The sequence below is a fragment of the Anguilla rostrata genome, chromosome 3 (assembly GCF_018555375.3).
Source record: "Anguilla rostrata isolate EN2019 chromosome 3, ASM1855537v3, whole genome shotgun sequence".
Taxonomy (NCBI): Eukaryota; Metazoa; Chordata; class Actinopteri; order Anguilliformes; family Anguillidae; genus Anguilla; species Anguilla rostrata.
The window spans coordinates 41,107,675-41,123,598 of record NC_057935.1 but is presented as its reverse complement, the minus strand read 5'-3'; the positions used below and the strand labels follow the sequence as shown (position 1 = coordinate 41,123,598).

General features: G+C 40.2%; 2 protein-coding genes across 8 annotated transcripts in view; both read left to right on the top strand.

Moving 5' to 3' along the window:
• The window catches only part of LOC135250850 (kalirin-like), a 153,512-nt gene extending 148,564 nt beyond the window's left edge, over positions 1 to 4,948 (top strand). For all 7 annotated transcript variants that reach the window (XM_064327610.1, XM_064327609.1, XM_064327611.1 and 4 more), the window contains 6 exons: positions 396 to 446; positions 588 to 665; positions 800 to 985; positions 1,215 to 1,389; positions 1,992 to 2,221; positions 3,567 to 4,948. In XM_064327610.1, the coding sequence (XP_064183680.1) occupies positions 396 to 446; positions 588 to 665; positions 800 to 985; positions 1,215 to 1,389; positions 1,992 to 2,221; positions 3,567 to 3,821 (975 nt within the window). In that variant the 3' untranslated portion in view covers positions 3,822 to 4,948. The remainder of the gene's footprint in view (positions 1 to 395; positions 447 to 587; positions 666 to 799; positions 986 to 1,214; positions 1,390 to 1,991; positions 2,222 to 3,566) is intronic.
• A 5,950-nt stretch (positions 4,949 to 10,898) lies between these two features.
• On the top strand, positions 10,899 to 15,924 carry umps (uridine monophosphate synthetase). The gene is made up of 6 exons (XM_064327616.1): positions 10,899 to 11,155; positions 11,469 to 11,622; positions 11,910 to 12,581; positions 13,903 to 14,078; positions 14,852 to 14,966; positions 15,495 to 15,924. The coding sequence occupies exons 1-6, from the start codon at positions 11,012 to 11,014 to the stop codon at positions 15,671 to 15,673; spliced, it is 1,440 nt and encodes a 479-aa protein (XP_064183686.1). The 5' UTR covers positions 10,899 to 11,011; the 3' UTR covers positions 15,674 to 15,924.

Sequence of the window (15,924 nt, the reverse complement as noted above, 5' to 3'; positions counted from 1 at the left end):
ATATCATTTGTATGCCATATTTAAGCCATACAACCAAGGTGTATTTTGCATAATATCCAGTGTTCAAGGCTGTGCTACCTTCATTGGGCTCATCGATTGTCTCTTGGGTGTTCATTTGTGATATGATTGATCAGCTCAAGTGCTTGGATCCAATGTTTGCATTGAAGTAGCTTGTCGTCTATTTTCACATATAAACCGCTGATGGGAGTTATTTTCTTTTAATTCTGTGCAAATTATTTTGGAAAGGCATTCAGTCTGATTTTGAGTAATGGTGCATTGCTTCATGACCGGTTTTTAATTTGTTTTCGTCTATTGAAATTATGTCTTGGTTTGGTGTCTCAGTAGAATCACTTAGATGAAGAAAGATTATAAGAATTGTGCCTTTTCTTTCTAAGGACTTCTTGAAGTACAGTTCAAAGGCAGGCATGGACTGTCAGGACATTGAGGTGAGAAATTAGATATTTTACCTGCTGCTCAATTTTTATCATGTGTATAGACAGTATTAAAAATTGTGTTGCTTCAATGTTATTTTGTTGCAATAGTAACTGCAATTGCCATTGTTGTGTTTGTGTAATATTATTTTACAGAAAGCTGTCGATTTAATGTTCTTGGTCCCAAAACGCTGCAACGACATGATGAACCTTGGCCGACTGCAAGGCTACGAGGTATCATGCACGATACTGTCCACACCATAAGTTCACAGGGCCAGTGAGCTAACGGTTCTGTGCTTTTCATCAGTGTTCAAAGTGAGAGAGGCACAGGGTGGGCAGGCTGACCCAGTTTTCTCTCCTCTCCGCAGGGGAAGCTGACCAGTCAGGGAAAACTGTTGCAGCAGGACACCTTCTTTGTGACCGAGCAGGACTCGGGTGTCCTCTCCCGGAGCAAGGAACGCCGAGTCTTTCTGTTCGAGCAGATCGTCATCTTCAGTGAACTGCTCCGTAAGGGCTCAGCCACGCCAGGCTACCAGTTCAAGAAGAGTATCAAGGTAAAGAGGAATCAGGCGCAGATATAAAGAGCAGTGTATGCAGCCCTGTTGCAGGTTGGAGCCTGTTACATGGCATCATATCCCATGCTGATGAACTATAGTGAACATTAGAGGTAATTGTCATTGGGATTGGGTTGATTGGGCATGTTGATGGGGATTTACAGTGTTGAAGATACAGGTTGATGGGATTTGTAGTGCAGAAGGTTCAGATGATTTTTTTGCCTTGTAGGTGAGTTACTTGAGCATGGACTCGAACGTGGATAACGACCCCTGTAAGTTTGTCCTGTACTGCCGTGGGTCGTCGTCAGAACGATTCACCCTTCAGGCTGCCAATCAGGACATCAAGCAGGTCTGGGTCCACCACATCAATGAGGTGCTGGAAGCCCAGAGCAACTTCCTCTCAGGTAATTTGGAGACTGGTGATATAATGTTCATGGTCCTGAACATATAGGGCCAGATCTGTGGGAATGGATTAAGTCTCAGCCTAGACTAAAATGGCCTTTAAGCTTGACTAAGTCTCTTTGGCTTTCACAGACATTGCTTAAAGTAGTCATAGATTTAACATGGTCTTGATTTGACTAATCAGGTTTCTTGGAGAATGAATGGAGCTACTCCAAGACAAAATGAGGGCAGTACGATGCATTTAGTGAGATAGCCAGAAATGGACATTGCTGTTTTCTATGTCTTGGTAGTTTATACTAATCCTTGCTGCTTGTCCAACTGAAGAATTTTTTTATAATTTATTTTTTATTGCAGCACCAACAAATTACAGACAATACAACAGGTTGCCGAATACATTTTGATTGTTTAACCCAACTATCCCTCTACCTCCATCCCTATCTCCCCCACCCCTCTCTCCTCCCCCTCCCCTCCACCAACCAACAGGGTAATACTACCTACCCAGACAGAGCATCCTTATTTAGCTAGAAGATCTTTTAAGTTAGATATCAAATTTGTCCACATTAAAATCCAATTGAAGAATTTTGACTGGGAAATCTTTCTGCAGCCCTTCAGTCACCAATCGAATATCAGAAGAAGGAGACTTCTCTGACCCGAAACCCATCCACCAGTGGGCGACCCTCCCAGTCCAACAGCAGACCCCAGTCCTCTTCCTCCATGGGGGCGGAGAAGCCCCCACTCTCTGGCCGCGCCTCCACGCCTCTCAAGCTATCTACCTCAAACGGCAGCCCCTGCTACGATCCCCACAAGCACGGCGAGCGTTACGAGTCTTTTGGGGTGAGTACAGACGATGGGTCCCTGCCAGGGTGACCCCACAAGCACGGCACGTCAGCCCATTGTGCGTTACATGGCTAGCAGGCACTCTCAGCATACCTTTAGCCTATGGCGCAATGGAGGCTGATTCTTAAAAAAAGTTTTTGTAGGCACACAGTCAGCATGCTCCCATAGAAGGTGACTCTTACCACAGGTTATTATTAGTGGTGCTGCTGTCCTAGTTCCCCTCCTTTCCTCGGTTCACTGGCTTGTTGTGCATTTGTCGGCCTTGAGCTTTTGCCGCAGTCATGCTTCTGTAGGCATCTTGAAGTGTTGTAATGAATCACCTTGTCAAGACACTTTTACTCAAGTAGCCCAGTTACCGGTCATGTTTATTTTTAAACACTGAAAACTTATTTCCTCGGCCTACTCTCATGTGTAGGAAAAGTAGTTTAAGGGACAATATGTATAGTGCGGACCAAAAGTCTGAGGACACCACCAAAAACAAATTGTTTTCAGTACTCAAGGGCTAATACAGTTATGATACTCTGTTTAGACCTGTTGTTCAGTAATACATTATTAATAACACACTGCAAGTAAAAAATGTTTTTTGTTGTTTATTAACGGTCAAAAATTGTTAGTAGTTGGTGTGTCCACCTTTCACCTTAATCACCACTTTCACTCAGCTGGTCATTGATTCCACCAGCTCATGCAACGCCTCATCTCCCATTTCATCCCAGCACTTTCTCATGAATGGGGAAGAAAGATGATTTAAGTGACTTTGAACGTGGCATGGTTGTTGGTGCCAAGTTGTTGGTTTGAGTATTTCAGAAACTGCTGGGATTTTCACGCACAACCATCTCTAGGGTTTACAGAGAATGTTCCAAGAAAGAGAAAATATCTAGTAAGCGGCAGTTCTCTGGGCAAAAATGTCTTGTTGATGGCAGAGGAGAATGGCCAGACTGGTTCGAGCTGATAGAAAGGCAACAGTAACTCAAATAACCACTCGTTACAACTGAGGTATGCAGAAGAGCATCTCTGAACACACAACATGTCGAACCTTGAAGCAAATGAGCTGCAGCAGCAGAAGACCAACCCGGTACTAGCAAGTACCTAATGAAGTGGCCGGGGAGTGTATATAAATATTATATTCGAAAGTTTGACATAAATAAAAGTACAACTTTATCAATAATTTTTTGCTGGGTTATCAGTAATGAAAATTTGGTTATCTCTTCAGCCTTACTTAGTATTGTACTAAAAGTTTGTGAGGAAATGTGACGATGATTTCCAATGCAAATATAGTGAGGGTGGAGTGTTTTCAGTAGAATTTTAACCGAACCTCTTTGTGTCTGGATTTGAACCCCCACAGCACGATACAGCTGGATGTAATGGGATGTCCTCTAGCATGCTTGTGACCCAGGACTATATCGCACTGAAGGAGAACGAGATCTGCGTCACCCAGGGAGAGAAGGTTCAGATCCTGGCCTCCAACCAGCAGAACATGTTCCTGGTATTCCGGCCAGCTCACAGCCATTCCCCTGCAGCAGAGGGCTGGGTCCCAGGCCACGTCCTGGGCCCGCTCACTAAGCCACTCATCGACAGTGCTGAGGCAAATGTGAAGTGAAGAGTCCCAGGCCTCCGCTTGAGCTGTTTGGATTGTAGCACAGAGCAGAAGTGATGCTGTGCACTGCCCCCCGCTGGTTGATCCCTGCCAGCACAATAATCCGTGAGTGCTGGATCCGGATCTGAACACAGGGGAGATCTCTTTGTACGGCTCATTCTGTCAGTATGTACAAAAAAGTGATTAATGAATAGATAAGTTAAAAAAGGACGGACATATGAGGACGGACTGTTCATATAGAGAAAACAGAGAAGAGTGATCTTACATCAATGTGCAAGTGACTGGTCAAGATGTTTATTTCTGTTTCTTACATTTCTAACAACATTTCTCTTTACACCTTTTGGCAAAAAAGACTGAGGCCTCTTTCTCCGAATGGAGAGAATTTGTTATTGTCTATGGCAATCTGTTTGTACAGCTTGTATTTTTTTCCTTTATTTTGATTTTTTTTCTCAAAGGAATTCTTTTTTGTATTTTAATTTGCCATTACCAGATACGTTGGCAGTTTACTGTAAAAATCTTCTTTTTGTTAAGTATACTCTTTCCAGTACATTCCTGTATAAAGTTTTTTGCACTATTTAAGAAAAACTCATAATAATGAAGTCAGGTTGTGCAATATAATGATAGTCACAATGTTCATCATTGTACTTGTAACTAATAATTTTAAATGTATTATTTTAAATATACTAAAAAATTTTTGACATGAGCATGATGTACGAAGAAGTAAATTTAACATGTTGTGCTTGAGGCAATGGTAACTGTGATGGATACTACTAGGGCAGTTAGACTGCTTTTTCCCAAGAATTCACAAGCTACTTTGGACACATACAATGCATCTCTCTATTCTTATTTTAAATGGAATATTGAAGACTCATCAAATCTATTCAAGCTATTCTTGAATAATGTTTATTTTGATTCATATATCACTAAGTGGTGAAATCTATGCTATTTTTCATTATTTGCATCTGCAATAGTTAAGCTTTTTAGAGTTTCTCATTGCAGAGTAAGTATTTCCCCATTAAGCTAAGTTTAAAATGTAAATATGTCGATTTTAATTGTGGCTGATCATTTATTTTCTTTAATGATGAACATTTCTAAATGGTGGACTACATTAAAGTTGATCATTTCTCCTCTTGGAAATGTGATGGTGTCTTTTTTGGTTTAAAAAAAATGCATGGTATGGCATTTTTTGCTTACAGGTATTCCCCTCAAGGTAAGTTTAAACTTGACCTCTTTAAGCCATCGGACACAGAGGCCCATTAATAATCAATAAGCATCCGGGGCGGCATAGCTCAGGAGGTAAGAGCTTTGGATAAAAGCGCTATATAAATGCAGTCTATATATATATATATGTAAATATATATATATATATATATATATATATATATATACACTCACCGGCCACTTCAATAGGTACACCTGTTCAACTGCTCGCAAATATCTGCTCGCAAATATCTAATCAGATGGCAGCAACTCAATGCATTTAGGCATGTAGACATGGTCAAGACAATCTGCTGAAGTTCAAACCAAGCATCAGAATGGGGAAGAAAGGTGATTTAAGTGACTTTGAACGTGGCATGTTTGTTGGTGCCAGACGGTCTGGTTTGAGTATTTCATAAACTGCTGATCTACTGGGATTTTCACACACAAGCATCTCTAGGGTTTATAGAGAATTGTCCGAAAAAGAGAAAATATCCAGTGAGCGGCAGTTCTCTGGGCGAAAATGCTTTGTTGATGACAGAGGTCAGAGGAGAATGGCCAGACTGGTTCGAGCTGATAGACAGGCAACAGTAGCTCAAATAACCACTCGTTACAACCGAGGTATGCAGAAGAGCATCTCTGAATGCAAAACACGTCGAACCCTGAAGCAGATGGGCTACAGCAGCAGAAGACGACACCGGGTGCCACTCCTGTCACCTAATGAAGTGGCCGGCGAGTGTTATATATATATATATATATATATATAAAAGAATAATCCACAACGAGGTGTGCGAGGGTTTTAAGGTGCAGAAGCAAAGTTGCCTCCGCAGTTGCATCAACGGCGTGGGTTAAATCCCTTTAACACACACCTTGTAGTGGATTATTCTGCTTACACCATTGTCATTGTCTTTAACATATATTGAGGGGTCATTAATATTTTGGCCAATTCACCATTAAAATATAAATGTTTTTGCTAGTACTAAATACTTGAAGCCAAGGAGGCTACTATTTCAGCATATATGGTTTAATTATCCTCGTATATCCTGGTTGGTTCGCTCAAAATAGAGAATTCTTTTTTTTTTTTGTTAAATCCGGATCAGATTTTTAGGTATGTTGGTTAAATTCAAGGTTTCAGACGTGACTGAAGTTATTTGAAGCTTCTTATTCATTATTCCCAGTCCACCTTACCTTTTTTTAAAAAAGTTTCTTATTTTCAGCTACTTGTATGCAGTTTTACAGGCTGATTCAGAACTCACAATTTTACAGCCAAAACAGGTTTACATCATCTAGTGCCACACAAGTTCCACACAATACATCACACAATTTAGCCAACATAGCTAGCTTCTCTATTTTGTGCTAGTGATAGCTAGCTAACACCTTTCGGCATCTAGTCTTGATTCTAGGCTTTTGATTGCCTTTGGATTCTGTTACTGGCATTTGCAAACATCAGGATCATAGTTTTGCCAGTGAAAGTCAAGGAAGCCATTATGAGACTGAGAAATAAGTAGAAAAACAAAAAAACAGTCAGACATAGGCCAAACCTTAGGCGTGCCGAAATAAACCGTTTGGAACAGCATTAAGAAGAAAGACAGCACTACTGAGCTCAGTACTAACAAAAGGCCTGGTAGACCAAGGAAAACCTCTGGAGTTGATGACTGAAGAATTCTCACTATAAGGACGAAAAACTCCCAAGCACCTATCTGACTGATCAGAAACACTCTTCTGGTGGTGGGCATGTCAGCGAGTACTGTCTGTATAAGATTTCATGCACAGAACTACGGAGGTTACACTGCAAGATGCGAGCCACTAGTTGCAAAAACAGGATGGTCAGGTTGCAGTTTTCTAAGAAGTATATCAATGAAAATGACTCACACTCACCTGGCCCCCTCTTTATTGAATTCTATATCAATATTTTTCATGTAAAAACAACCTGTCACTTATCTTAATAACTGTTTTCTGACTTTACAGTCCAGAGAGATGGCATTTCTTCAGTCTGCACTAAGCATTTTTACTATAAAAAAATCATAATTGATTTTTTATGCTTTAATAGATGTGTGGCACTTTGATTGTGACTTCTGATTTCATGCAGAGTTAATATAAATTCCTAAGATTATCTCTGTACTATAATGGTGTACCGGTTTTATGAAGAATATAAATAAGGGAAATGTTTACCTTTTTATAGTGGTAGGGTCACTTTCAGAAAAGTCATCAAATTTCATGCGGATAAATTTTTGTTTTGGGGGTTTAAAATGTTGTCACTGCTGATAGGGTCATTTTTCACCTTGAGGACAACATGAGGCTTAAATATAAATTTAAAAACTCAGAACATATTTATTTTCTGTATTTATTTTCTAATTTAATGAATAGGGGATGTGCAATATTTGATGTTCATTAAATATTTGTAAAATAAAAATGTATTTATGAATACACATAAAAATGTTCTCATAACATGCTGTATACTTGGACCTTCCTGTCTGCTGTCTTAAAACATTTGCTACATAATTAAAGGGCCAACAGTTTTTGGGTTCTTACCTTCAAGACTGTTACCATTTTGTTAAAGCAAACATTTTCGAATTTTAAAATAAAAGTCAATACGAATAGTGCAGGGAAATACCAATTTATTGACATGAATGTTGTGAATCTGGTTATTATTTAATGAACATGACGATGCATTTAAACAGCAATGAGGGTCATTTTATACATTTTAGACATCTACATTTTTTAGAATACGTATGAAACCTATTCTTATTGAATAATTACATTGGCTAATTTGAAGAATGTGGCGCTTTGAAAGCATGATATGATTGTCCCTGTCTGTATTAAAACCAGGGTAGAAGCGATAAACAGGGACCTGATGAAAGTGCTTAAGTGTGGAATGTCTTTATTTTGGTAGGATGCCAGGAGGCAGAAACAGTTTGTTTTTGAACAACAGATACAATGTCTAGCAAAAGTAGACTCTTTAGTTTCCGGACAATTCGCTGTTCCCAGTGGAATGGTGAGCAGATCCTTACCTCAGGCACGGTTTTGAGTGCAAACTGACTCATTATGCAACATGTCTAGTGGTGAACATGGGTAGGATCGAGGCGCCGTGACATTGCTCTCACATGCTTAGAATCAGTTATGGCCCTGAGGCTCTAATACTGCAGGCATGCTGTCACACCCACCATAAATAATGAGGTCTGCTCAAACTTCATAACTCAGGCTGTAATTAGCCATGCTCTGGTGATGAGTTGTTTACGGCACTAGACATTAATGAGAAAAAGCTTTAATTAAACCATCCTTTCAGACCATTAGCGGTCTCCAGAGAAACTCATTATCTTCTTGATAGGATATCTGCAATCTCTGTGCTGAGAGCTAGAATATTTGCATGATGTCCCTTCAAATACTTCCTGTTTTGCCAAGTACATCATCATAAGAAATGAGTCACTGACCACTTCCCATTTGTGTCTTTTTCAAGTGGAAAATTTCTTTAATAACTATGGTCAGTAATTTTTCTAAAGCACCTGACCCACAGAGAATTAAACCTGCATTTCAATTAATATTTTGTGATGTCCACATAGGCACTACATTGGCATAACCACATGACTAATCATACAATTAGTGGTTAATTGTAAATTGGAACTCTCATAAAAGCAATCAATTTTCCTAACACATAGAGCAGAAGCAAATTCAATATAGACGGAATGTCAAAAGAAATGCATCAGTGTCTGCCTGTTCCACTTCACACAATCTTCCACACAGTTAGCAATTTATCCATACATGCACACAAAATAACAATAGATTTGCAATTTTAAAAACAAACTATGGTTTTGTTGTATGGAGACCAGAAAGGGAGAATCATCTTTTAGCAGAGTACAAGATGGGGACAGCTGTCATCAAAAATTTAACAGATGGATTTTTAATGGAAGCATAACACTAGAAAAACTGGATAACTTCAACTTACATGCAATTCTCCAACATGTAATCAATGCCAGGCAGTCCCCTCTGCAAACGGCTAAGGCAGAATTGCATACCATACATACACAGGCTGCTAATGCACATAAAGAATATATAAAATAACTGTTCAATTCAGCAGACAGCATATTTGTGGTCATGCAGAATATGCATACAATTATGTTTTTATTTATTTGTTGACAAACTACTGAAAGTAGTTAAAAATGTTTTCAGCATGGTCCAAGCAGAAAGTTGTGGTTTTAAGGAACACAATGATGGAGCAAGGTTCTGACCTACCAATAAAATTCTCACCTGGGCTACGCAAAAGAAGATGGGGCATGTGGTATTCTGCTGTGTTCCCATACCTCAATTTATATTGCACAATTGTGGACCAGGGGCTCATTTATAAAAAAAATGTTCTTAGATTTAATCTTAAACATAATTGGTTTGATTAGAAAAAATAAAAAAATAAAAAGTAACAGCAAAAATCTCTTCTGGAAGTAATTTTCGAACATAAGGCATTATTTTATTTCAAATAAATCAAATCATACATCATTTAAGCAGTCATTTGTCCTTGAAAAATTAGTTTGGTTTCCTGAGCCAGTTTTAGTGGGAATTGTTGCCAGGTGACCAAGAAAATCATGTCCTGGGCCCATCTGTATAAATGCAACAGCTGTTACAATTGTATTGCCTCTCAGTTGCTGTAACAGACAACATGCTTTTTTGCTGTTATATGTTTACAGAATGCCATCTAAAGAGACCATGAGCAGGTTGGTTTCCTGGGAGGTCATGCAGAGAGCTTTGGAGATTTGGGACACTAGACAGTGTTGGAAACCCTCTGCATATAGTGCCCTTTTGGGGAGACCTTATCCATTTTAAATGGTGTTTAATATTTTTTAAAGAAATTAATTTTACTCATCATCATGTTTGACTTCTTAATTTAGATCAGTGTTTAATGTTAAATGTGTTCAACTAATTTACTTCTGTATGCATCTTCTGGATGCTCCAAAGTTATTAATGGAAAATAAACAGCCACTTGGTCACAGGCACCCACAATCTGGTTCTGTGGAGTAGGCTGTTTCTTTTGAAACAGCTTACTTGGGTGTTAATAAACAAACAACACAGGTTCCTCATCGATTTGAACATTACCACAGTGCACTTCATGGTAAATTTCGAACCTGCTTGTGTATCAATGGGGTCAGGAGTGGGCATAATGTCATTTCTCCTTTCATGGGTATTTTCCATCTTACCAGGTTCGATGTAGGCTATTTTATGTGCTCTGCAGACATCCTTATCCTTGAGAGTATTATCAGTATTATCAAAACATATAAAAGAGTATTCTTATATTTTCCCATTATAAAAGACAGTAGAGTTTAATTTTTAGTGAACATTTTTTAATGTACAGTAAAAACCATATATGTGACAAAGGGTTGAAGTTATGTCGATTTTGCAAGCAGAGTAGGTAAGAAATGTTTAATGTTTGAAAACTGCGTGGCCCAATGGTAAGAGTAAATGAGTAATCTGAGGGCGCCAATGAGTAATTTGAAGGATGGATTTGAGGGAAGGATGTGAGGGAATGAGTAAAGTCATCTGGGGGCTTTAGTTAGGCTACTCATGCAAGAGAACAAATTAGGCTATGTAATTTGAGGGCATGAATGACTAATTCAAGGGAATAGATTGGTAATTTCAGGACACCAATTAGTAATGTGAGGAAACGTATGATATAATGATTTTTAAAAAATTCTCACTTGAGACATATGGGGCACCGTAAAATGTAGGTTAGATCTGTGAACAGAATGTATCTTAGACACGAATAAACTGATTAGCACAGCACTGTACTAGCACAATTTAGACTGGAACATTTTTTGTGGCAGCAGCACTCATTTCGGCAGTATAACTCATATGTCTGCGTGTAACTGAAGAAGAAAGCCGGAAATAGTGGTAAAGAACTCAATTTCCCAGAAGTCTGCACGTGAAAGACAACCGCCTTCTCAGCAAAGCATTGGAAATCTAGGGAACTGATCTGTAGCTATTTTCAGTGGTTGAATTGAACAAGATACGAAATGGACAACTTGGATGATTTAATAATAAAACTTTACGAAGTTAAAGCTGTGAAATTTGGAACTTTCAAGTTGAAGAGTGGCATAACTTCGCCAATTTACTTTGATCTCAGAGTAATTGTTTCTCACCCTTCGCTTATGAATCAGGTAAACACGTGTTGTGAATTATGCGCGTTACTTACATGGTTTGTCAATAAGCACTGCTTGATGTTTTATTGTGAGGCAGCAGCGTAGACCTTTTCTTTCTTTTCAAATGAAATTTGCGATATGTAGGTTTATGTAGTCTTGTGTGCTGTACCAGCGATCGCTTGTACAATAGTTAGCATGAACTTGGAGCTCTGTGGTGTGAGTTGTAAACCCGTCAGTCAGCGCCATGTACTCGTTGCAGAGATATAGTGGAAACGTTAGGAGTGGTTATACGTCATTCTGTGCATGTTTCTAACTCTCTTGTGGCTTTTAGGTATCAAATTTGCTATTCCAGTGTGCCACGAATGCGGGATTGAAGTTTAAAAATGTGTGTGGCGTTCCTTACACGGCGCTCCCGTTGGCTACTATCATCTGCTCCAAGAATGATTTACCAATGCTCATTCGAAGAAAAGAAGCCAAGGATTACGGTGTGAAAACAGTTATCCTAATAAAATATTTCTTTAAAACATACATGGTATCCAGCTCAGTTATGACTGGCCTGGCATTGTAAAACATTATTTACTCACAAACCCAGTGTTTTATAAGCTGACAGAGATGGCAGCAGTGATAAGTTTACTGTAATAACCAAAGCAGCTAATCACAAATATGCAGGTGGCATTTTGCAAAGGTCATGGAAAGCTTGGATTTGTAGCCTTGGATCTTAAATAATGTCAAGAGGGTTGTTTTGTGTTGTTTTGTCTCCACATGAATAAAGGAACCAAACGACTTGTGGAAGGTACCATAAACCCAGGGGACACGTGCCTGATCATCGAGGATGTGGTAACCACTGGTAGCAGTGTCCTGGAAACGGCAGAGATTCTTCAGAAGGAGGGGCTGAAGGTGGTCGATGCCGTCGTGCTCATGGATCGGGAACAAGGCAGCAGAGCCCGACTGGCAAAGGAAGGAATCAGTCTACACTCCGTCATCTCCCTCTCCAGGCTGCTGGATGTTCTGCAGGCTGCCGAACGGATCGACACCGACACGGCGCAGAGCGTTCGCACGTTCATCCGGGAGAACAGCGTCGTCCCATCCCCAGGGCCGAATGGGTCGCCGGCCGCCAAGAAAGCCCAACTGGAGCTGAGTTACAAGGCGCGGGCAGAACTTCCGGAAACTTCTCCCATGGCCTCCTGCCTCCTGCATATGATGGAGGAGAAGAAGAGCAACCTGTGCGTGTCGGCCGACGTGACGGAGAGTGCGGAGCTGCTGCGGCTGGCTGAGGAGCTGGGGCCCCTGATCTGTGTGCTGAAGACTCATGTGGACATTTTGCAAGACTTCACGCAGGACGTCGCCGACGCGCTCGGCCAGCTGGCCCACAGGCACCGCTTCCTCATCTTTGAGGACCGCAAGTTCGCTGACATCGGGAACACGGTCAAGCTGCAGTATGAGGGTGAGTGCAGGGGTAGGCCCTGTGGCTGGTTCATAGGGCTCCAGGGAGGGAGTGGCTCTAAGTGATGTTCAGATTTAAGACCAGGGGCCTCATTTATAAAATCGTTTTGGAATGCATCCTGTGAGCATACGGTCGTTTCCTAAAATGTTACTCTGAATGATTTATGAAATGTCCAAAGGCAAGAATAATTGTTCTGACTCATGATCCATTTATGGGAATGTGAACAAGCTCATCAACTCCGTCCAGGGAACACTCTCTTATATCCTTGTATGGTTGGGTTTTCAGCTATATGCTGCTTGCGAAACCATTGTCACATGATAAAAAATTGATATATAGCCATCTTTCTTTCTTTTTGTTTTAATAGTTTACAGTAAAGTAATTGTTATATGTATCAGTATTGCATATCTGCATATATAGTCATTACAATTATTGTATTTCAATCGAGTTGTCATTGACAGCTGTCAATACAAGCCTTCTGTTGCTTGCTGTCAATATAGCTCTCAACTAGACTGTATACCGTTTCTATATATCGATCAAATATTTAATCACGTATTTTAAGTTTTAAAACCATAAATGTATCCATCATTATTATTATTAGGCTGTTAGATTTTTCAACTTTGGAAGGCAGTCTTGTTTAGTCAAAAGTGTCACAAGCTTACTAGCTAATTTAGGGATGAATTTATATTAAAATATTTTGCATGAGATGTCTCCTTGTCTCCCCCGAAACCTGGGTACTGTATGGCTGCAGTAGCTTTGTACACATCCTCTGGAGTTTGCGAATGCATGAGGATGTTTTCATGTCAGTGTCATAAATGCTAATTTGTGCATTAATCACAATCAAATCTATTGAATTTGGGATCAAATGCATGCATATGAACATTTTGTGAAAGTGGCCCCAGGTCTCCAGCACAACTTAAAACTGACTTATTATGAACTAAATGCCAAAATTGACATATTTTGGGTGCAATTCCAAAAATAGCTACATTGGTACTGTAATTGTTGTTTTAAATCTTGTTTTGCACAAGAATCAACCATGGATTATTTGTGTTTAAATGTTTACATTTTTGAGACATGCACCTAATTGCTTGTCCAGGCAGGCCACCTGAATTGAATTAACCTGTGGGAAGCCCTGGGTCTGGGTTGTACATTATGCCATTGTGCTTAATGTACAATCCAGCGTGTCACTGTTACTGTGAAGTATGGTCCTTGTATGGTTCTTGTGGACTTTGTAGCTTGTCTTGCACGTGTGGGCAGTGTGATGTGCTTTGTTTTGTGCCGGACAGGCTGACTCCTTGTTGACGTCACGGTTTGTGTTTCACAGGTGGGCTTTACAGGATTTCCTCTTGGTCTCACATCATCAATGCCCACGCGGTGCCCGGGCCGGGTGTGGTGAAGGGGCTCAGTGCCGTTGGACGCCCCCTGGACCGAGGGTGTCTGCTCATCGCACAGATGAGCTCCGCAGGGTCCTTAGCAAAGGGGGACTACACTGAATCTGTGGTGAGTGTTCTGCACTCAGAATGATGTGATAAAAGCTGAACAACTGGTTTACTTCCCAGTGACAGGGACATGTCTTCCTCTAGTCTTCTTCAGTGGTGGAATTAGCCCCTGCTAGCAGTATTGTGATTTGTACCACTTATACCAAGTTCCGGCCTTGGATGCTGATTGGTCAACCAGCATTCCAGTCATCCCTGCTTTCATGATATTGCGTGGCTAAAGTGAATGGTCATGCATCATTTTAATATCATTTGCACTTTTTTTACTAATAAACATTATGAATATTAAACATTGTTTAACACTCTACAGTAATAAAAACATACCTTGATGGCTCAGTGTTTACTTCTTCAAAATGGGCCACCCAGCGTTTCACTTATTGGCGCTTGGCAAAGAAAATGACCATTAATGGCAAACAACTATTTAGTGCAAAATGACTGTTTGAATGCTAGCTGTACATTTTTCATTGGTTGATGATTGAATAACTTTTGTTTGCAATAGAATGCACCTTTATGGTTCATTTAAGTTTTCTCTTTCGTAAAAAGATATCTGTGGATGGTTACATTTTATAAAAGTGATATTTAACTTAAACTTGCGTTGAATCATAACTGTTGGCACATTTAGGGGTTGCTGGCTAACCCCATGCCTAACAACACTCTATAGCCATGCCAGTATTTGTGATTTCACACTGGTTCAAGTTTTAGTAGTTTTTTAGGGATCATATAATATTCATTTGAGTTGGCTGCTTGTGAAGGATTGGACGGAATCCTCTTTTGTAGGTGAGGATGGCGGAAGAGCACTCTGACTTTGTCTTTGGGTTCATCTGTGGAGGGAAGGTTAGCAGCAAACCACAGTTTGTACACATGACTCCAGGGGTGCAGATGCATTCTCGAGGTACGTACTGTGTGCTACACCGTTAAGACTGTCCTTTTAGAAACAAACATTATTTGGCGCATACCACTGGTGTGGTGCAAATGGCTCTTAACATCCCAAATAAGTAAACCAACATAAACACTGTTCCCTACACACACACACACACTGTACCTAAACCCAGCAAGTGCTTTGGATACAATGTGCATACACTTTCCTGCTGCTCTGCTTAGTAGGCAGCACTAAAGGGAGAGTAGAGCTCAAATCTTAACATCACTGGGTTCACTTTGCTAGTGCGAATATCAGTAGTATCATTAGTAATAACAGCAGTAGCAGACACAGTAGTGGTAGTAGTGATAGTATTGCCAGTGGGAGTCATAATGACAGTAACAGTGCTGTAGCAGTTGGTGGGTTTTCTGCCACACTTGTTGTAATATTATAAAAAGCCACTGGATGGTGCCATTTTGAAGACAATCAGTTTGTTGTTGATAGAGGTGCCTGTAATTCTTAAAACAGACTGGTTCCATTTGTACACTGTTATGTGTCCTTTAGGAGACGGCCTGGGCCAGCAGTATTCCACTCCCAGTGAGGTGATTGGTAAAAAGGGTTCTGATGTCATTATTGTGGGACGAGGAATTCTTACAGCCCCAGACAGGGTGAAGGCTGCAGGGGACTACAGAAAAGCTGCCTGGGAAGCCTACCAGAACAGGCTGTCATCACCCTGTCAATGAAAACCAATGTAATGAAACAATTACTATGGCTTAAAGCTTCCCTCCACACAATGGCTTAATGTGTTTAAGGCTTTGGTTTTGATTGCACTGAATCTAGAAACAGCCACAAAATCTCACGCTTCCCTCTAGGTAAATATTTCTTTTTTTTAAGTGGCTATGAGACCATAACGTTGTCAAATTACTAATTGGAAATTTTCATTGTTCGTTTATTTTATACTGTCCAAATAAATCTAAGCGCTATACAAAAAAGA